The sequence below is a fragment of the Pinus tabuliformis genome, chromosome X, assembly GCF_031772625.1.
Source record: "Pinus tabuliformis cultivar Carrire ecotype Pingquan chromosome X, CPIR1, whole genome shotgun sequence".
NCBI classification, from domain to species: domain Eukaryota; kingdom Viridiplantae; phylum Streptophyta; class Pinopsida; order Pinales; family Pinaceae; genus Pinus; species Pinus tabuliformis.
The window spans coordinates 388,105,918-388,128,897 of record NC_142308.1 but is presented as its reverse complement, the minus strand read 5'-3'; the positions used below and the strand labels follow the sequence as shown (position 1 = coordinate 388,128,897).

The window sequence follows — 22,980 nt, the reverse complement described above, 5'->3', positions numbered from 1 at the left end:
TGAGTTTTACTTTCCCACCAGATTAAATTTGTTCCCCCCATTCTAAGTGTAGCTAACTAAATTTTAGTTTTATCGCTAGAAATGTTTTGAATGTGACAATACAATTCTAACTGCTTAATCCAGTTATCTAAATTTTCAGGATTCATTTCGCCATCATAAACAGGTAACTCAAATTTAACATCAGGTTTTAAAAGAGATGTTTTCTTAGGTTTCTTTTTCGTTTCAGATTCTACACTTGAATAAGAAGAAGAAGAAGAAGATGATGATGATGATGGGGATGATGGAGGTGAATGTGGTTTATCAGTCTTCCCTTTACCTTTGTTCTTCTTCGATGCCTTTGAAGAAGAAGTTACATCTCTCGCCTTCTTGTCTTCGTACAATTCTCCCAACATTTACTGCATAGTCAAGAATGATTGTTGAAACTGTTCTTCCCTCATCTTAGTTTTAATGTTTTCACCTACATCAGGTCTTGACATGGTCTATTTATGAACGACATGTCGCTTTCCAATCTCTGGATCGATCTGCTCAAGGATTCCTTCTCCTTGTTGCAACTTTGACCTGGTTAACATTCAATGGAAAATTCTACAAACGCAACCTGCTCTGATACCAAATTATATGATTTGAAATGATCATAAACTAGAAGTGATTAGCCATTTATGATTTGAATGTTAATTGAAAGTGCGGAAATCGAGGAAAACTGCTTAAGAAGAAGACTTTACAACAACTGATTAAACATAAATACGATACATAACAGAAGTGAAAACAGTAAAAACACAATGATACCAGACAACGAGATTGATGATGGAGTTCGTCCCTGATGGACTACGTCTTCAGGTCCACTTTCAAGATGGGCGACCGTTTTTATTAGGAATGAAAAGAAGGAGTTGATTACATAGAGATTTGATCAGTCTAAATGTGCATGCAGGCACTTCTGATCACCATCATCAGATAGCCCTTTGAACCAGCTTTCCAACGCCTTTCACGGTTCCCAATTTCGACTCTGGATGCTCCTATAACACTGAAAACAAAACTGCCTATGACCTCCAGAATCTGCAAGCAAAAGTCAAAAACCATTCTTTCTGATCAATGAAGGCAAATCCACCTTTTAAAGGCATGCAGGTACATGAAAACCACCTTGGTTGAATTCAGGATGAATTTGGTTTGCTTCTAGATGGTTTGAAGCTCGGTCTTGTGGTTCCATGACACCTAGGCTAGGTTTAATGGTTATCGTATTAGTTTGTTTGATAAAACTGCAACAAAACCCATTTTAAACCATATAATAAACACAGGACCGTTGGCGACTTACTAACCGGGCGGAGGAGGTTGACTGCCCGCATGTGAACGGGGCAGTCTAACCGCGATTTGACATCTGGCGGCTATCTCGACGGTGACGGTCAACGGTTCCCGGGAGCAACGTTCACATGTGACAACTCCGGCGCAGTTTCCGGTAGCGGTTAGCCTGAACTCCATCGACAGTTAACTCTCTCTGTGTTCACATGCTAACTCCTTGCTGGCGATTGTGGTTAAGATTTCCGATGCGGTTTTCCAACTGGAGGTTATCAATGTTTTGATCACATGAACTTCGACACGGTTAGGTTACCCGCACGGTCAAGCTGGCCGTGTAATGGTTTTGTAATGTTTTTTGTTTGCAATTAACATAGGCCGAGAGTTTATATTGGTTAGGTTTTTTATGTATTACACATGGTTTTTGCTAATGCGGTAGGTTTTTAGGATTTATAACTTAGGTAAAGGGTTTTAGCACATAGTTTGAATGTAACCATTGGTGTTTAGGACTTAGGTGATAGGTTTTAACATTAGGTTTTTAATACATAGTTTGGTAACTATTGGTGTTTTAGATGAGGGTTTACATTTTATTTGTAAAATCCCATGTATAACATCTTGTCACAATGTGACGAAACCAAATGCATATCGTCGACACAATCCACAGTTGCAAAGACAACCCCGACGACATATTGAACCTCTGCCACGGACGACACTCGCGTCGACACCAAATCCTACGAGTCGAACGACAAGGCACATGTTGTTGACCAAATCTTGGCTGAATTGTCGATGAACACAAGTCGACAACCAGGTACAAACCCATATCAACTAAACACCATGAAAACCATATTACCTGAACAACCTGATCCATAACCAATACTGTCGACGCTGACGACACCGAACTGAATTGACGACGACACTGAATACTGACGATGACACTTGAACACCTATGCAATGATCTGACGATCCTCCTGGATCATTCAAAATCATATGTGATAGAGTTCCTACAACTCCCTCTGAAGTTATCCATCTTGGATTTTGATCAATATCATGCTTTATGAGACCATATTAAATGTTGTTCAGCTTCATCATACGTCATGCCCATCTATCATGCTTTTATATACATGGAAGTGTTATTTCTTATTCATCATGCTTCTATTTGTTGAGAAATAAAAAAGGAAGAGTTTTGTCCAATCCAGTCTTGTCCAAAACATACCATGCTTGTGCTACCAAGCATATCTCTTCTTGTAATATTACTGAAGATATGAATTTTACTTCTTAACAAGAAGATCTTAAAGTTATAAATACCTATTCCTTTATGCTTAACATCTAGTATTCTTTCTTTTGAACGAGTCACATCTTTTCTTGAGGATGATGTCAAGAATGATGTTCAAGATGAGATTCCTTCTCTAAGATGAGAAGTACTCAATTATATCTTCATGCTGCAACTCGATTATATTAATTTTTTGTGAGCTTCTTTCAATGCTAGCTTCCACAATTTTAGTAGAAATATACCTTTTTTTCATGTTACAAAGATTCTTTCACATAGTGAAGAACCTTCATAATCACTATCAAGGATCCTTGTGATCCTTTCTAGCTAGTAAACCGTCTTTATAATGATGTGAATGCCAAAAAGTAACTGCATGAATGGTGGAGTGTTGGCCAAAAATATTCCATCCTTTTTTGATGACTATTACTGGTGAGATGCAATTGATGGTGTAGACTCTAATCCTTCCAATGCTTGATGCTTCTTTTCATTATGCCATGGTAGCTTTGAAAACAAAACTTCTTCTACAAATGTAGTTGACACGCTACTATAACCATCATCTTCTAATGAAGAAAGAAAACATATTCTAAGCAAACTTGATATTGTGGGAGTCCTTCAATAATATAGATCCTTGGTGTCTTCATTCTTCGACGTCTTCTCAACTTCTTCATTTTCTTCAGCTGTATGTGCTCCACTTCTTCCCTTCCTCTTATTGTTATTCTTGTTTTGCAGGTCTTTGGGACAACCTCTCTTAAAATGTCCATATTCATTACATCCAAAACATAACACTTTCAACATATCTAGTTTTCTTCATGGCTGATTGATGTTCCTCTGACGAGGTTCAAACTTTCCAAACTTCCCTTTCTTCTTCTTTACTCTAGCAACAAAGTCTTGAGGTATTTCATTTGGTTCGATGTCATCTTTTGCCTTTCTTCTTTTTTCTTCTATCGTACATAAAGACCATATCTCATCAAATTTTGGAGTATCTTTTCTTGAGTAAATGATTGTCATAAAATTGCTCCATTCGGGAGGTAATGCATTGAGTATACAAGTTGTTAGTTCAGAATCAGACACAACTTCTCCAATCCCTTGTAACTGATCCCTCAATTCTGTGACCTTTAAGAGATATGAGGTCAAGTCTTCATCCTTCAATAATCTTGTCTTGTAAAGCTTATTCCTTAGACATATCTTTTGACTTGTAGTGCTTACTGAATACAATTTTACAAACTTGTCATATATTACTTTAAATGTGCCAAAATATGCAACAAAAGGAATGAGATGATTCTTAATGGATTTAATGAGAATCTTTTGAGCTCTCACTTCTTTCATGTACTTGGCCCATTCTTGAGACTTATCCTTCTTTGGTTCCACAACTTTGCCTAGAACATGGACCATGACTTATTTCTTACAAGTATAAAATCTATTATTTTCTTCCATGCTTGAACGTTTGTTGACCCATCAAGATTATTGCCTTCTTTACAAAATGAATTCATTTTATTTGAAGGTTGAGCTATAGATAATAATGTAGCACTTACTTGATACAGGAATGTCTAGCGTGATAAAGAGATCTTCAAATACCTTGATGTTCCCAAAACTTCCAAGAGACTTCAAAGCTGCCCTAGAATGTTGACTTCTAGGATGCCTCGAACAATAGTGACTTCAAGCTTCTTCAAAGAGTGTAGATGATGTTCCAAGGATTCTTGATGTTTCCTTGTATGATGCTTCCTCGTTACATTCAAAATGAGAATCTTCCAAGAGAGAGAGATCAATGCTCTTCTTCAAGATAAAAATCCTTCAATGGAGGAGTAGTAGCCTTCCTTCAAGATGATCCTTTTGAGTCCTCTTTCTTGTATCCTTCCTTATGTTCTTTTCTATGTCCTTCCTTATATCCTTCCTTGTGTCTTTCCTACAAATGATGTCCTTCAAGGTATCTTTGATGAAAGTCTTCTCCTTGTGCCAACAAGAGCGATCTTCAGGCTACCTTCTTCTTCACCTTAACTCTAATACCATGTTGAAAAATCAACACCGGTAGTAGTTAGGGTGATTTCTCTTTACTTGATAATTGCTTGTAAAGTTATGTTGGCTTCTTATTACTTTTATTATGTTTAGTTCATCAAACATAACAAAGAAAAGTTTAACATGGGTTATAAATAAAATATTTCAATATGCATGCCGAGTAAAAGATTTTAACACGAAACATATATACATAGAGGGAGAGTTTGGGAGAATTCTTATTCCATTAATAGTTGCTTTCTAATTCAATATATGAGGGAGATTTGTTATTCTTTCAATGCTTAAAATGGATTTGATATGTAATATTTTAGAAAATATTAATAATAAAAACAACTAAATGTATGCATACAAGAAAAAGACACGAGGGACATGTTTTAACATTTTAATATGGAGAACATGAATTATAAATAAAATATTGCAATGTCAACTACATATATATTGTTATTATTGTTATCCAATTTTAAGGTCACAACCAAGCCAAACACCAAATTGGTGTATGAGACCCCCTTATTTGCGGGACAAGGGACCCACATCCGCGGAACGATTTGACTACTAAGTCTACGAAGGCATACATACTCTACCCCCCTCTGGTTTTGAACTTGCGACCTCCTAGGAGGAAACCCATGCTCTTAACCATTAGGCCCACTCAAGTTGTATTATACCAGCCTAGATCCATCTTAACTCTGGATCTACTGAGCCTTGAGAAAGATCAAATCCCTTTTCACTCTAAAATAGGTTTGCATCTCAAGAGGTTTGATCCTTCTCAACACTTGGTAGGTAGTTAAGATGGATCTAGGCTGGTTTTAATTTGTTAATTTAAAATATTATTTTACTATTTTAAATATAACATTTAACAACATCTCTTCCATACTAAACTGAAAGCACGTTTCGATGCAATAATCAAATTAAAAGTTAATAAAATAACATAACAAATGACTTATAACACTAATAACATTAATCCTAACCTATTAAAAATAGGTTCAACTATCAACTCTAATATCCCACCATACTATAGGTTCAACCATCAACCCTAATATCCCATCATACTAAGTCATATTTGTCAATTATACGATCTACCGTAGTTAACCATCCTACTACTACTATGGTATCCCTCCTTTCTACTTTTGAAACTATACAAACAAGGTGAGCCGTAATTTTTCTTACACGTACTCCCATGCATTTTAAGCTTGCTCAGCCCTAATGCTATTTCTTACAGACACTTCATTGACAGAATAGCAGGGCATGTCGTTACTCCGTTCCTCTCTATTGGTAGCTCATCGATAGAATGGCAGGGCATGTCCTTTCTCACTCTCTATATTTGTGAATTCCCGTAACGATGGAGAAGTGATTTTCAGCTGTAGCTCTGTTTAGATAGTTTTTTCTCGTCTGTGTGTAGTATAGTTATGGGCCAACGGTTACTTTCATCCCCGTCAAGAAGTATATTCCGATTGTGTTCAGTCCTTAGCAGAGGCCAGGGAATAGCAAATGCAAATGCATGGGACTGTACAAGGAAGGAGCAGATTGTCTCATATTCGAACATCAGTGGCAATTGCGATGGAGATATGGAAAGCAACAAGGCCTCCACTAAACCAGAATGGCTGACACTTCCGCCCTTTGTTCCGAACGTGGATGTTGGGGTACTTGGGAAGCGATTAATGGCCGCTTCTTCCTCTTCTTCCCAGGAAGAGAGCCCCAGGCCGATCGGAGTGGCCGCTCTTAAGTGGGTATCTCATTGCTGCCCGGACATACCTCACAGTCTCATTCGGAAGCTTTTTCGGCTGCGACAGGTGAGTAAAACATGTATTATTTCTGCAAATATATAGCTGACCATTACAGCAAAGGGATATTTTTTTCGTAAGTGCTTTAAAAAGCATGCCTCGGGGTTTCTCTGCATAGAGAGGTCTTCCTTCCACTTTGGTGCCAGCCCTCAGAGATATATCTCCTGTTAAAATCGCATTGGGGTTGTGCCCATTATTAAAATTAATGCTACTCATATGAGGCAGACCACAGCTGAAATGGGACCCTGGTGGACAAATAAGCACGCCGTTATCCAATCAGTGAACCTATGCCTGGTTAGGATTGTATAATTAAAGTTTATAATTGCGTTGGTTTGGCTATGGTTGTCACCATTTGTTCCTTTCTTTGCAAGTGAAATCACCTGCCTTACATACAATTCTCCAACCATATAACAGGAACAGACCATCGCCATATGATATGTAATGAGCGAATGGATTGCAACACATCACAAGCCTTTTTAATTAGTGAGATTAAGGGTGCTGTTACTAAGCCAAGTCTATTACATTAATTACAAACAAACTCTGTTTCTCAGAAGGATATGGACAAGCACGGTAACCAACTCAGTTGCCCCTTTTATATATAGATAACAACCCACTGAACTGAGCGCCCAGTCAATGATGCAGCACATCTCAAGCGTTCTTTATTAGTGAGATTAAGGGTGCTCGTGCTGAGCCTAAGTCTGTTACGTTAATTACTAACTAACTATGTTGCTCACAAGGATATTGACAAGCGCTGTAACCAACTTAGTTGGCCCTTTTAGCTAGGGAGGAGCACAACTGCAAAGGAGCCGCACTTGGCAATACACCACACAGGGTGAGAGCATGCTTGCTAGGATTTGAACATGGGTCATCTTCATGGCAACTGCAAGTTGTGATGAGAAGTTGAAATAAGATAAGATAAGATAAGATAAGATAATTATATTTATGTCCAACTAATGACCACAAAGTAGGTCAAAGGGACTGTTGAGTACATTGATGTATATACAAAGCGGGAGAACCAAACGGTCTCCTATAAAAGATACAATGCATGAAGTAAATCAACATCTGGCCCTAGCGGAGAAGATCCAGGAGCTAATAGGTCTGAGGATCAGACCCATCTCTCCTAACATCTGAGGCTGAATGAATAACACTGAAGAAACTCAACAAAGTCTGTTGGCTTGATGAAGAGCCAATGGCAAGTGCAGATTGTCCACTAAATCATTTCCCGAGGGGTTCACACGCTCTGAATGCTGGAGGACCTAGTTCGTCTCCCAGGAACGGATTTGAGACGGAACTGTTGCTGAGATCTCGTGTGGTAGGGTGAGGTCCCACAGATCCTCACTGATCTGGAGTCTGGATACGTATTGGTATCAATCGATCTCTTGGTGCCCCTGTCTGAAGGTAGTACCCTGAAAAATGTCGTGATCCTCTATGTGGGGTTTGGTCTGATGGGAGGTTGAAGAATATGCGCTTGGAACCTAAGAGCCTCCTGCATATATAGGGCCAAACATCTCTGATCGGGGTACCTGAAAAAGTCGGCGAGGGTCCGAGAATCTCTGAACAAGCAATGAAACCTTCCTCTGATCTCGTAGTAGACAGGGCATCCAAGAATGAAGTGCACCTTGGTCTCCACTTCCTGTAAATGACATACCTGGCAGAGTCTGTCTAGTCTATCCACCTGGTGGTCCGTCTCTACCCGAAGTCTATGAGAACCTACTCTGAACTGGCCTAGAGGAATGCGAAGAGCATGCATCCAGTGGTGAAACGTATACTGGGGTCGAACAATGAGCCCATCTCTCAACTCCAAGAAGTGTTCAATGTAGAAGGTCATCTTTGGGTGCAACCCTCTTGGAGGATTGACCCAGGTGACCTGGATGAACTGCCTGTAGATGTCCTCCCTAATGATCTTGTTTAGCTCCTGTCTAGTAGGTAAAAGGTGACCAGGAGCATCTAAGGAATATTGGAAAGGAGGGAGACAATCCAACTGAATTCCCACTGACTCTAAGAGATTTGAAACTCCTGTAAACCAACATCTGGCTCGGCCTGAGGGAGTAGAATGGGCAATAGTCTCAGAAGAGCAATATGCCAAGTAAGGATATCGGTCCCTACTCTTTATCGAGTTTGCCAAGCCCTGGACACGATGCAAGAATGAAACCAATCTGAAGACCGTCTCAAGCCGAAAGGGCTGAGCTCCAAACTCTGCAAGGATGATGTGCTATGACATTGTTAGTTTGCACCTAATGATGCGGCGGAGAAGAAGAATCTGGAATCTCTCAGCTGAAGCCCAGTCTGACTCAAGTAAAGACAGTCCCCAAATCTCTGAGCCATATAGAATAGTGGGATGGATCAAGGTGTCCATGAGGCTCATCTTGGACGAGATGTCCTAGAAGTGATGTCGAAAGCATTGTCTCTCGAGAAGGGCTAAGGATCCATATCCTTTGTTGATCCGAGGTTGAAGCGTTGGTCGCAAACTGAAGCAGGGACTTGAGAATTGCACCCCCAAGTAAGTATATGTGTTGGTGATCTCAATCTCCTCCCCTCTAAATAGAAAGTGAAGGTCTGAGGTTTTCTTCACCCCATTGAAGATCATAACCTTGGTTTTACCCAGGTTGACCGTCAACTGTCGATGATCACAAAACAGAGCTAAGGCATCTAGTTGCCTCTGTAATCCTTCTGGGGATGAGGAGAGGAGGACCATGTTGTCAACAAAGAGTAGAATAGATATCAGAACCTGGTGAAGAAGGAAACCATCAGTGTCCTGGATATGCTCGTGTAGAAATGCTTCCAACTCATCAATATAGATCCCAAACAGGGTAGGGGACAATGGACAACCCTGTTTAACCCCAATAGTGCTTCGAATGAAATCAGACATCCCATGGGCTGCGTGAAGACGACCAAGAACGGACTCATATAGGCACATAATAGCGGTCAATAGGGTTGCAGAGATGCCAATATCTCTGAGTCTCTGGAGCAAGGCCTCCCTCGGAACAAAGTCAAAAGCTTTCCGAAAATCTACGAAACAACAGTAGACTTTCAAAGAGCGGTGTCGTGCCTCCTCAATCACGGCGCGAAGGGTGAAGATGTGGTCAATGGTCTGATGAGCCGGTCGAAAACCTGCTTGTCCCCTAGCTTTGAGTTGTCTCTGCTCAAGGTCACTGGAGAGCTTCCTATGTAGAACAATAAAATACAACTTCAAGAACGTGTGATCCACCATGATCGTTCTGTAGTTATTGGGATTTGAGCTGGAACCTGATTTGTGGATCGGATGGATGATGTGGTGTGACCATGTCGGTGGAAAACCTTCACGGACTACATGGTTGAAGAGATCAACCAAGTAGCTAACCAAAGCACGGAAACCGTGCTTAAAGAACTTTGCTTGGTAGCCTTCCTCATCGGCTGCTTTGCTGCTGTTCATCACCCAAATGGCCTCTCTAATATCTCTATCTGAGAATATATAACAAGAAGAGGGTGGGGAGGTAACATGAATTTGGGCCTGCCCAGGAATATCATAAAGGTTGGAAGTGTGAGAGAACATGGATGTAGGGTCGAGGTCAGGTAGAAGAGGGGAGCATCGGGGAAGGATGGTACACCAGAATTGTTTAGGGGAGTGGGCAAGGAGAGTAGAAAGTTCTTGTCTTCTATGGGAGACAGAGAATCATTTATTGTGACGAAGGAGACGACAATAAGAAGTTTTGAGGTCAGAGTATAAGGGTTGAGAGTGGGTGAAAGCATATCAAAGTTATCGATGTAGAGTCTTGCATTCATCATCGTACCATTTGTTCATGGGACAAGATCCAACTTTAGGGGAGATGGAAGTGGAACGGGTGGAGTGGGGGAAGGATTTGAGTGTCGCTTCCTAAATGGCAGTTGAAAGACAAGTGTATTTAGTGGAAGCAGAGTCAAGCAAGGAGAATATCATAAATAACAGGAAGAGGGGAGTGTCGGGGAATGATGGTACGCTAGAATTGTTTAGGGGAGTGGGCAAGGAGAGCAGAAAGTTCTTGTCTTCTATGGGAGACAAAGAGTCGTTTCTTGTGACGAAGGAGACGACGATAAGAAGCTTTGAGGTTGGAGTAGAAGGGTTGAGAGTGGGTGAAAGCATATCGAAGTTCTCGATGTAGAGTCTTGCATTCATCATCGTACCATTTGTTCATGGGGTAGCATCCAACTTTAGGGGAGATGGAAGTGGAACAAGTGGAGTGGGGGAAGGATTTGAGTGCTACTTCCCAAATGGTAGTTGAAAGACAGGTGTATTTAGTGGAAGCAAAATCAAGCAAGGAGAATTGGGTCTTCGATGGGAGCATCTTGCGTAGGGTAGAGGAGAAGATGTCAGGGTCTCCTTCGTCAAATCGAAAGGTAGTTTAGGGTGGGCCCTAAGGGGAGGGATGGGGTGGAAGGGGAGGGTCAAACCGGAGAGAGAAGGAAAGAAGTGCATGATCAGCAAGGGGGATGGGGGAGACTGAGAAATGGCGAATAAAAGGGAGCAAGTTATGGCTAGCAAGTACATAATCAACTACACTCGCACCCTCGCCATATGGTCGACATGTGAAAAAGCGAGAGTTTGGGAAACAGGGGAGACCATTTAGAATCAACAAATCCTGGGATTCCCCCAACTGCAATAGATGCTTACCATAAACTGTAATGGGCCCTAAAGCATCATCTGACATCTGGTGAAGCCCTACTGAATTTGGATCTATCCCCTGGGTACAAAACACATCCTTTGATCGGTCATGGAGAGGGATCTGGAGATCTCTAGTGCGAGCATTGAAGTCACCTAGGAGGATGACTTCCCCAACAGCACAATACCAGGTGATGTCGGTGTACAAGTCTATAAAGGGGTCCCCATTTGAGCCATTATGGACAGCAAATGGTGAAGAGGCTGGGGGGAAGTAACAAACTGCAATGTAGATGTCCCTCGGAGGAGAGACTCCGATGCTAATCCGAATCCACATAAACCTGGCAAACTCATCTTCGGCTACCAAAGATACCTTGTTTCGGAGTGAGTCACTAGCCAAACAAGCAACTCCACCTAATCCTCTGACCCCTCTTGAGCTCCTCGTCTCCTGCTTGCAAACTAAGATCCAATGGTAACCTGCAATATCTGGGAGGGGTCGAATAGGGCTCGCATGAGTCTCGGTCACGAAGAGGATGTCTGTTGATTCGATGCTCGAGTGAGGTCCTCGTCCAAGAAAATCCTGTTGGGAAGAGAAAACAACTTCTGCTTAGCTTTGAGGGCGCAGAGTCGATCAGATGCAGTCTGAAACCTGAGGAAGAGAGTGGAGTCGTAGCTCAGCCAGGCTCTGTCCAAAGCTATATCGGGGAGGCTAAGGGTGTCCTAAAGGAACCTTGCCCCCACTTCCATAGGATCTGGAGAGGGGTGGGGTAAGGGGAGACCTCTCACCTTGAGATTTAATTCTCTTGTCCGTCTGTTGCGTTCTTCCACAAGTTTTGCTTGCATCACCTCCTCAACTGCTGCAAGAGGGGTAGGAGTTTTATTCTTCCCTCGAACCACCTGTACCCAAGAATTGATGTGTGTCTCCGTTTCTTGTTTGAAGGTGGCTTGTTGGGATCAGATTTCTTCTTGCTTGCTTTTAAGGTCAAGAATTTCTGCATGCAATGCACCGTTTGGAGGATGGAGAATTTCTTGCTCTTTAGTTTGATGTCACATATTATTAAGGGATAAATTATCCCCCTCCACCTCTGAAACTTTGGCAGAGAGGGTGTGTATCTCTGAACGGAGCTGCTTGTTTTCAGTTTCAAGAAATTCCATTTTCCGCAACATTTGTTTTACCAAGGCTGTCCAAAATGAGAAATCGGACTCCGGGCTAACTACCACTTGCTCTTGCTGGTTTTCAACAGCTGATAATTCAGCAAGGCTAAACATGTCATCTTGGCACAACTCGTCTTGTTGCACGGATCCAATCCTTGGATTTGGAACCCATTCTTTTGTCTCTGTCTGTTCCTCAGCAGTAAAATTCATCAAAGGATTTAGAGAAAACTCGTCTACCGCCATCTTGGTATTAGAGTCACTGTCAAATTTAGTGGGCAGATTCCGTCAAACACTTGACGTGCATCCTCGGGCTGCCTGTTCTGTTTCAGTAATCTGCCCTGCTCCTCACTGCTGCTCTGCTGTTGCTATCCGCTGCTTGCTCGGGGAACTCTGCTTGTCACTGCCTGCCTGCTATCCACTGCCTCTGTTTGCTATGCTATCCGTTGCCTCAGATTGGACTATATATCTTGTAGAATATACTGCAATAAATGCAACATCGCTTGTGATTACAGATTGGAACGACCTATATATATGCAGCACTGCGTGTTATTACCGGTTGCCCTGTTAGACTAAATATGAGGCATTCACTGCAACTTGGCTCTTATTGTTTGCCATGGAGCTGGGATGCAGAGGTAAATTGGGCAGCCAGTGCGAGAGATGAGGAATGTCTTCAAGCATGGATCCTAAATCGGGTTCCCTGTGTTGACCCCTGCTCTAGTAAACACACTACCGCTATCTCTCACAGCAGTTCGTGAAACAATTTCCCGGCGAGCAAGATTGGTTCGTGAAATTGCAGTTTCTCAAAACACGCATGGACCGGTAGAATTTTGAGAGGAAAGAGGTCAAGGCTTAAGGCAAAGATGAAGATAATGGAAGCACAACAAAATTATGAACCCAAATCTAACTCCGCGTCAACTCTGGATGTTCTTTGTCGTCTATGCTTGAACTAATTTTCCTGTAATTGTTGTACCGAACTTTTGCTTCTAAGAGATTGAAAGCAATACTTTCAAAAATAACAGAGGTTGGTCTCGAAAAAAATAAGCAGAGCTTGACGAGCATGCGCACACACATATCTTGTTTGAAGTTCTTCAAGAAGTATCCTCAAAGGGCTGCACCATACAAAGCAGACTTGTTTTGGCTTGGTTGCCATTTCTGAGAGGCAACTATTTTGTTAAATTGTCAAGGACTTGCACTCAACCTCAAACTTTATAATCTGATTCCATTCTGGGAGGTCAGATTACAAAAAGAATGGAGCCCTGGTGAATGGCAAAATACTCCATTGACCTCACCAGTGATCAACACCTGGTTGACAAAAAAATTAAATATTGGACTTAAGGTGTGCACTAATATTGCATTTGCTTGAGCTTACTGCCATTGTCTTTACAGGGATAATTATTTTTACATATGGTTAATCAACAAGAAAATTCCACTCGGTAGAGGTAGTTCAGGTATTGAAAAAAATTGCATCTACTTGGGTGAATAAATCCCAGTGTCGCAAACATCGTGTTGGAAAATATATTGCCAAGGGTCCAAAAAAGAACTTATTGGTAACATTGGAAACATATGTAAACCTTAAAAAAAAAAACTATTCAATTTTTTTTTTCATTTTTTTTAACATCTAAAGCAACAATGACATTGAATAAACACATTGCTACATAAATATGAAAAACAAAACTGATATATAAGATGTATAAGATGTTAAGTGGTACATTACACATGGATATTGAACCCTGTCCTAAGTCTTGATTGTTGACTCTCAATATATCATAAAAAAATATAATAAATATACTTCATCGTCATGAATCATCTACAATGAAATTATATAAATAAACTTTAGATTCCCTCTACTCATTTTATGGGAAAAGTTAATGGCTTTTTCTCTAGAAGAAGAAAACCTTGGGGTTAGAGTTGGAGTGTGATGTCTTCTACTATTGCTTGTGTTTGTGTCTATTTTTGAAGACTGTGGTGCATTTTGGTTCTCAATATCCTCCTATAAAGGTGGTTTCTCTTGAACATCCTCCTCTACCACACCTCCCTTGCCACCTCATCTAGTGCATCCTCATGTAACCACTTAGGGTCCTTCTCCACGATAGACCTCTCTATATCCACTCTCCATGTATTTGTGGTGTCAATCCCATCCAATAAAGTGGCCTCCACATTAGGGGTGTTCTTAAGTTGCTTTACCCATGGTTGGATACTATAGATGTAGACCATGTCTTTAAGGTGTTGGGATGCTGATTTGTATGAGGGTCATAATCTAAGTAATGAGACACAATCCTCAGGTGTGTTGTGTTTGTATCCTGTGTGTCAGACATGTGACATGCTAGGACACATGCCCTAAAACAAGAGATGTCTACGGCATGTGTTTGACATATGCCACGTAAAAGAGAGACCTACAAGTCTTGAAAAGCATTTTTTTACTTCTATTTTGTCATTTTCTTTGGCAAGAAGGAGCTCTAAGGTTTGTTGGTGTGCATCTGAAAGGTAAATTCGAGGTTTCAAGGGATTTCAAGTGCTTTCTATGTGGATTTTCAAACCAGATTTCTTCTTATTCAAACAACAATGTTTCTTTTTAGGTCATTCCACATACTTCACGGTTCAATCAAGAACGGCAGCTGGTAGAGGTCAAAGAAAAAAGATGAATGCCATTGTTGGTGTTGTCCCCCTCTTTGCTAGTGTTCCATCTACTGCAAGTGGAGTTGCAAGTGCAACTTTTAATGTTGTAAAAAACTATGTTGTAGCAAGACAACATGTTCAAGAAAAGACATATTCACTATGGAAGTATGTAACAAGACAACAGTGGCTTGGGACCAAGTTAGGTGGGGGAGGGAATGTGCTTTGGGGAATGCCATTGTTGGTGTTGTCCCCCTCTTTGCTAGTGTTCCATCTACTGCAAGTGGAGTTGCAAGTGCAACTTTTAATGTTGGAAAAAACTATGTTGTAGCAAGACAACATGTTCAAGAAAAGACATATTCACTATGGAAGTATGTAACAACACAAAAGTGGCTTGGGACCAAGTTAGGTGGGGGAGGGAATGTTCTTTAAGGAATGCCATTGTTGGTGTTGTCCCCCTCTTTGCTAGTGTTCCATCTACTGCAAGTGGAGTTGCAAGTGCAACTTTTAATGTTGGAAAAAACTATGTTGTAGCAAGACAACATGTTCAAGAAAAGACATATTCACTATGGAAGTATGTAACAACACAATGCTGGCTTGGGACCAAGTTAGGTGGGGGAGGGAATGTTCTTTGGATATGTTATTTCTGCAACATTCAGTGGGAGCACCTACTAGTGAGTTAAGAGCCATTTATTGGCCCTTGACTGTGGAATTGGAGAATGTAAGGCAATGAGTGCATCCAAACAAAAGGAAATGGAAAAAGAGGATGCGAAAAAGTCTATAGCAAGTAGGAAAAAGAAAAATGAAAATATGCTTCCATTCTCAAGGAAGCCATCTAGCATATTTGGGAGTAGGACTGCAATTCAATGAATATGAAAGAGGCCAATGCCAAGTGGTAGTCTCATGGATAATATATTTCTACAAGAGAGGTGATATGAGGTTGATCTTACCATTGTGTTCCTTTTCTATGTCAACTTCTTTTTATTTAATGTTACACATTCTCCTTTGTTTATTGAAATGCGTTGAACTCTAGATGAATGCATTCCAACTAGGTATATGCCTCCCAATTTAGTAAAAGAACCACATTGTTGGTTGAGGTAAAGGAGGAGGTGGATAAAATCCTAGAACCTATAAAATCATCATGGCCCTCATTCGGTGTCAATATTGTTTTTGAGGGATGGACGGATGCAACATGCCATTTACTCATCATTTCATTGTGTCTTCCTTGAATGGACTAACATTCTTGAAAGTGGTGGATGCTCTTGTAAATGACAAGGATGCACAATATATGGGTGAGTTGTTCATTAAAGTTATTGAAGATGTAGGTGTTGATTCTTGTGTGTAAATTGTTATAGATAATACACCTATTTGCAAGTTGTTGGCATAATTGTAGAAGCTAAATATCTACCGATATTTGGAACACCTTGCATTGTTCATTCTTTGAATTCAACACTTAAATTTATTGCTTCAAATGTGACATGGATGGGAAGTGTTATTGATGATGTGTGCCATATACGTAATTTTGTACAAAAGCATACTGATGTCCTCACAATTTTTAAAGAGTACACTCATCTATCATTGTTGAAGATTGCAGATGCTTTGTTTTCCTCCTCATTCATCATGTTTAAGAGGTTGAGGGAGATCAAGGACACTCTTGAAACCATGGTTATTTTAGAGTTTTGGTCATTTTGAAGAAAGACATCAATCTTCTTGTAAAAAGGTCAAGTATACAATGTTCAATGATGGTTGGTGGGAGAGGGTAGATCTTACCATTAAGATCCTGGACCTTCTTATTTCTTTGTTGCAGTTTGTAAGCACAAACCACCCCATCTTTAGAGATGTTTATAAGGGGTGGGATTCCATGATTGAGTATGTGAAGTCCATTATTTTACAAAATGAGTGCCTTGAGTATGGGACATTAACAGAGACCTTATTCACCACCATACAAGATATTCTTATGAGTAGTTGGGATAAGAATTACACACCTTTACATTGCTTTGCTTACTCGTTGAATCTCAAATACTATATTAATGACTGGCTCAATGGTGGGCGTTCATGCAGTTTCCTTGCTCACATGGATGAAGAAATTTGATAGGGGAGGAAGGAAGCATTTAGAAGGATATCATGATAGAGCATTCCTTGATGAGGTGGACGAGGGCTTCATAGAATTTTCCATTAGCATTGGGAGATTTGAATTTTGAAAGCTATTATGTGCTCAAATGTTAGGTCCTATACTACTAGTGTAACCCCTTATTTCAACTTCCTTTCCTTCCCAAAAAAACATGGGGATTACATGGGCACAATAATAACAACATGGGGACTACATGGGCACAATAATACAATAAGGGCGTTGCACTATAACAATAAGGGGTTACATTAGTAGTATAGGGACCTAACATCAAAGATATGGGGGTGAAGAAGCTTGCCCTATTCTACAACATTTAGGCATGAGGCTTCTCTCTTAGGTTGCTTCATCCTTTTGTTGCAAGAGGAATTGGTGCACCTACAGGGATTTGTATAGTTGAAGAAAATCAAGGAATTGGTGGGTAACTCATGGGGTAGCATGCCCTATTATACAACATTTTGACATGAGGCTTCTCTCTTAGATTGCTCCGACCTTTTGTTGCAAGAGGAATTGGTGCACCTACAAGAATTTGTATGGTTGAAGAAAAGTAGGCTTGAGCAATTTAGGGCAAAGATAATAGTGTATGTGCACTACAACCCTCGTCTTATTTATAGGCAGAGGGAGGAGTGGTTGAGGAGGGAAAGACAAAGATGTGGGATGTGTTTCCTAATTATATGGGTTTAGACAACAATGTTTAGTTGGCATTAGCCATCTTGGACCTTATTGAATCAATGCTATAGTCAATCTCTTTTGATGATGGTGATCGTCTTGAGGGGTCATCCTCCACACCAACATATGCAAAGATTGCATTGGATATAGAGGAGGAGGAAGAGGAGGAAGATGATGGTGGAGAGAGTAGTGGTAGTGGTGGTGATTTTGATGATTTTGATATGGAGGACTACCGGCAATCACAAGCTATGAGATTCTTCCATCTAAGTTTCTAGTATATATCCTATTTTGTCTTTTCCATTGGCATTCCTACTAGTAGTATTAGTGACTCAAATTTTGATGACTTTTTGTGAAAATTTTAGTTTATGATTCTAATTTCTTGCATGTTTGTTATTTGATCATCACTGATTTATTAATTACTTGTGTCATGTATGATGTATCAATACTTTGTAGAAGTTATAGTTTTTATTTTTATTTTATTTCATTTTTATTTTTATTTTTTAACCAGTAAAAGTTCTCATGAGTGTACAATAGGATCTTGTTGAACAAAGATTAGAGATCTACATTTGAAATGGACTTGAGGAGGTTAAAGGAGCTATGAAATTGTACCCAACTTTTTCTCTATCAAGGTTTGAGCCCAAATCTACTAATAATTGGCCGAAGATTTGTAGAGATTCTACACTTGCTTTCCTACCTCTCTTTTTCTTTAAAGAGATCATGAAGAAATAAGGCTAGGAATTGTATTGATGCCAAGCTTCCCTTCGTGATTATTGTTGCAAAATCTAGCAGGCTTGGTGCAAAGCCTCATTGGGTGGGGCCAAACCTTATGGCAACAAGAGAAAGGGTTATCACTCTCACCTTAGCAGTTGTTGTCTTGCTATTTAGTGGATTTAAACCACAATGGAGGCTTCCCGAAACCACCTAGAAATATATTCTCATACTTTGGCTCAAGGTGATGAGTCAAAGGTGTTGAAGTTGTAACTAGGTTCAGTCTTCATGATTTTGTAAAGAGTAAAAAATAATTTATCTAAGTCAAAAGAAAATTTGTTTTTGTCATGTCCCATTTGGACATTGAAAAGAAAAGAAAAGAAAAAACGATTTTTTTTAAAGTATATTTGTATCGCCAAGTTGACCCTCCAAATGGCAAGTCGGCTTAGTCGTAAGAGGCACCTTTTCGAACATGGAAACCACTATATATTAGCATTATTAATCCAACATTTGACACTCATTTGACTCATCTGTTCAGAGGAAAAGTTGCGAGCTACTTGAGGTACTATTCTTCAAAAACAAAGCGAGTTTCCAAGGCATATACTTCTGTGATATTTAAGCTTTCATGTGGCGCTATACTCCAATAATATTTGAGCTCCCTGTTGCAATATACCTCTGTGAAAAAGAACGAATTTTCTGCGGTACTAGAACGATGTTTATGGCTTTTATATGAAGTTCTGAAGAGACTTTTTTGTGGATATATTAAGTTACTTCTCTTTGGTCATGTGAATTTCTGAAGCATCTTTTCTCTGGCTATGCGAGTTCCTGAAGCACCTGATCTTTGTGAATTGTAGCATCGAAGGACAGGCATGTGACATCTGAACATATCTTTGGAGGGTTGACTTGGTATTTGGGTAATTGGTCAGTTTGTTTATGACTTGGATTTCTCTTGTTGACAAAAGATTCTATAAGGAAAGGATTGTTGGGTTTTCCCCTTGTGGGTTTTGCCCTGGCCTTTGGCCTAATTTCTAGTGTCTCTTGTCTTTTTGTGCATTGTACTTGTATAATTGCTTGATGACCTAATTGAATGAAGTAAATGCTAAATGAAAAACACATATAACAATCACAAGTAATTATCATGATTAGAAATTCTAGCTTGCACTCGAATTTCAACATGGTATCAGAGCTAAGGAAGATCGAAGCGCAGTTTAGGGAAGGATGGAAGGGAAAATTCATGGACAAAGGGACTCTTTTGCCTCTCACTCTAGCACCCATTGCAAATCAAGTCTAGTCAGAATTTTTGAGTTTAATTCTAGAGCAAAGATTGAGGTCTGTCACATAGATCTGAGCTCTGAGAAGAGACCGAAGTTCTGTAGGTGATCCAAGCTACAAGAGACCCAAATTCTTGTGGTTTTATCTTTGTTTTTTAGTTGGCACAACAAAGATCACTTTTTCCTGAAATTTTCGAGTCCTAAGATTGGCATATAAAGCTTTGAAGATCAACAAGGAGGGTATCCGAAGTTTGTAGTAGTCTATCAAGATTTTGGGCAACCGGGTCTCTCATGATGGCTAGAAGAAAGGGCCAAGGAGTCTTGAAGTACAACGAGGTAATCACAGTGGCAAAGGGAGGGTGTAACCACAACAAACAAGTCTGTTGTGTGCCTCAGATAAGGCAAGGTTCGAGCTGCAAAGGTTTGAGTTTTAGGCCGAAAATTTCAAGAGGAGAAGTGCCCATAACTAAGGTATGTTGATTTGTTTCTTAATGATAATTGATTGCTAAGTAAAGGAGCAACCTTGTAGAAGAAATTATTCTTGCCCTAGTTCAGGATCTACTTTTAGATGCAAGCAAGATGCTTAATCAAAACTAGAAAAGATATCCACTAGAATTTGCTTGTATCATGAGGTTAGTTCACCAATGTGTTGAAAAAGAATTGTATTTATTCATGGAGGCCGAATTCTTTTATGTTACCTCTGGATTGAATCTCAGTGATATTTCTCTATCTTAATGATCCAAAGACCTCAAACAAAGACCTACTAATATTTGATGTGAAAATCTCATCAAATCTCAACCTCAAGAAAGAATTTCAGAAGACCCTAATTCGAAATCTCTTAGATCAAAGTCATAAGTCTTGTCTTAGAGAGTTGAAGAGGCTTCAAAGCAGAATACATAAAATCGAAACTCAGTTCCTTAGACCGAAGTTACGTCACAAGGTTCAAAAGTCTGAAAGTAAGATTGGCAAAATCAATCTTAATAGATTGCTTCAGAAAGGCGAGGTTGCAAGCAACTCAAGAGTCAAATCCAAAAGAATTCTAAGCCTCAAGGTCGAAAGGCTCCCAAGAAGTCTCAGATGCAAGATCAAGAGAAGTAATGTCATAAATTCGAAGAACAAAAGGAAGGCTGCCTCAGTCCAAGGTTTGATGTGTACTACAAGTTCTGTGTATTGTAAAGGACCCTGGAAAGGTACTCTGTGAGATAGGGATGCCCATCCTTGAAATCTATTTCTCAAGTAGTCAAAAACTCAAGTAAGTATTCTATGATCCTTACTCTAACTCTGAGAAGATTGAAGTACCTTTATTTGGAAAGGTTGCATTATAGACATCAAGTGTCTCTGCATCGTATAGAATCACTGGTATGACATATTCAAGTCTGATATGAGATGTGTACCAAGTTCTGGAAATACAATGTCTGGATTACAAAGCATTAACGCATGTTGCCATGAACCTTATTACACATCAATGAAAAGGGATTCACTGTCACTAAGTATAACTTTGTAGAAAAGAGGCGAAGCTCATATTTGAGAAGAAAACATGAGGTTATCAAAGATGTATTCAGATGGTATGATCAACACTAAATTATGGAATCAAATGAAGCTGTTACAATGAGTTTGAAGGACAATCATTGGACAAAACCTACTTGATGATGTCAATGATAGATCTCATCACATGAAGGGGTTATCGATTTCTAGGTTTTTTGTCATTTGGATGTCTAGGGTTTGTAAACCCTAGTTTTCAAAAGATTTGAAAAAGAAAAACCCTAGAGTATATGAACAAACCATGGATTGGACCTAGAACATCGTTTCCGCTGATAGAAGAAACCCTAGCCTATGCATGATGATGTGGATGAAGTTGTTTTACAAGCTGGATGCTAGATAGAGCTGACAAAGTTGTAGATGTATGCAAGAAGTCCATAGATTAAGATGGAGTTGACTTCTTTCAAAAAGATAAGTATTCTATATATCCTCTCTTTAATTACTGCTACTGTCTTTACCTTTGGATAATCTCTTGTCTATGTTATTTGCTTAATTATATTTTTTCTTTTATGGCCTCCTAGTGAGGATTGCAGGTTGATCACAAAGGGGCTCCCTAGGCTTTGGCAACAAGAAGAAAGTAATCGAAGAACGTAGCAAAGCACACGGACTTTCCTGAAGAACGTGAATACAAAAGAAGAGAGCGTGAAGTATGCATTAGAGAAGTCAAAAGCAGTTTGACGATTGCCTCATTTAATAAAGTTACCCTAGGATTTTGAAAAAGGAGCCTCATAATTAAAAAAGACCTCGTACTTTGGGAAAGGACTCATGAGTCAAAGGAAGAAATATTGACTTCAAAGGGTGTTGGAATCAGAATTTGACATGAAGGATCTTGAATTGATACATTACAACTTGGGACTCGAGGATACATCAATTGGGTTGGCAGTGCTGATGATGAGTAGAGATATTATTGATGGATGGGATCTAGTATGGTTTCTTGGAAGAGCATGAAGCAGGATTCTGTTGCAGTGCGAAGGCAGAAGATATGGTAGTTTGTACAGTTAGCTGTGAAACAATTTGACTCTGTAAAATGTTTGATGGACTATTTAATGGCATGCTAGATTCGACACTGATACTTTGTAATAAGATGCATGAAGCTTGATAGAGAACTTGGTTTTTCATGAAAGGTCGAAGCACTTTATGATCCAAGAGTATGATGTAGATAGGAGCCGAGAAGCTACAACATATCTCCATGGTTGAACATGCAGTTGATGTAAGGGAAGTATGAGTACTTTCGGGAAAGTTTGGGCTTGTGGATTTCTCCTTCTAGGTTGAGAGGGAGTGAGGTTGGACACCTAGTTCTCCTTGTGTCATGTACTATGGCTAGGACTAATAGTCGTAAGTCAAGTACATGGAAACAGATAGGGAGAATGGTGGATTGGATAAGCATCTTGGACAAACATTCTTGAGTCATGTACTGTGCCCAGGACTAACAACCGTAAGTCAAGTACATGGATTCGGTCAAAGAATGGTCTGGTGGTCTGACATTTCCTCGTGACAAGTAGGAAATAGCCCTATGGAGGACATACTCTGGTGAACCTAGGTGATGTGCCTTAGAGGCAGTGTGGTGTCCTATTGAATGCCTCCTAACATTGTGCTCTGATCTAGTGGAGTGATAAATCTTACTTGTCAAGGCCTTGGTAATTTGACAACGCTGGTTATGATGATCATCAATGATGCTTATCAATCTAGATCCTTTCTTATAGAAGTCTTCAACTTGAAAATATCCCGATGAGTCATTATGAATATCTCCCTAGTTAAGAGGGCGTGTTGAAGTTGTATCTAGGTTTGGTCTTCATAATTTATCTTTATGATTTTGTAAAGAGTCAAAAAGAATTTATCTAAGTCAATTTTTTTTTTTTTGGTCATGTCCCATTTGAACATTGAAAAGAAAAGAAAAGAAAATTTGTTTTTTTAAGTATATTTGTATCCCCAAGTTGACCAAGTCGGCC

The 22,980-nt window shown here is 39.8% G+C and overlaps 1 protein-coding gene across 3 annotated transcripts in view; it reads left to right on the top strand.

The window, feature by feature from the left end:
* Nucleotides 1–5,715: 5,715 nt before the first annotated feature.
* LOC149140164 (RNA pseudouridine synthase 4, mitochondrial-like) overlaps nucleotides 5,716–22,980 on the top strand; it is a 190,363-nt gene continuing 173,098 nt past the window's right edge. For 2 of the 3 annotated variants that reach the window (XR_016264531.1, XM_089448579.1), the window contains exon 1: nucleotides 5,720–6,348. Coding sequence is in view for 2 of the 3 variants with exons in the window: in XM_089448579.1 (XP_089304705.1) it covers nucleotides 5,965–6,348 (384 nt within the window). In the remaining variant the exon portion in view is untranslated. Of the gene's footprint in view, nucleotides 6,349–22,980 lie in introns of all 3 variants that reach the window. The other variant, XM_089448578.1, reaches the window with a different exon arrangement.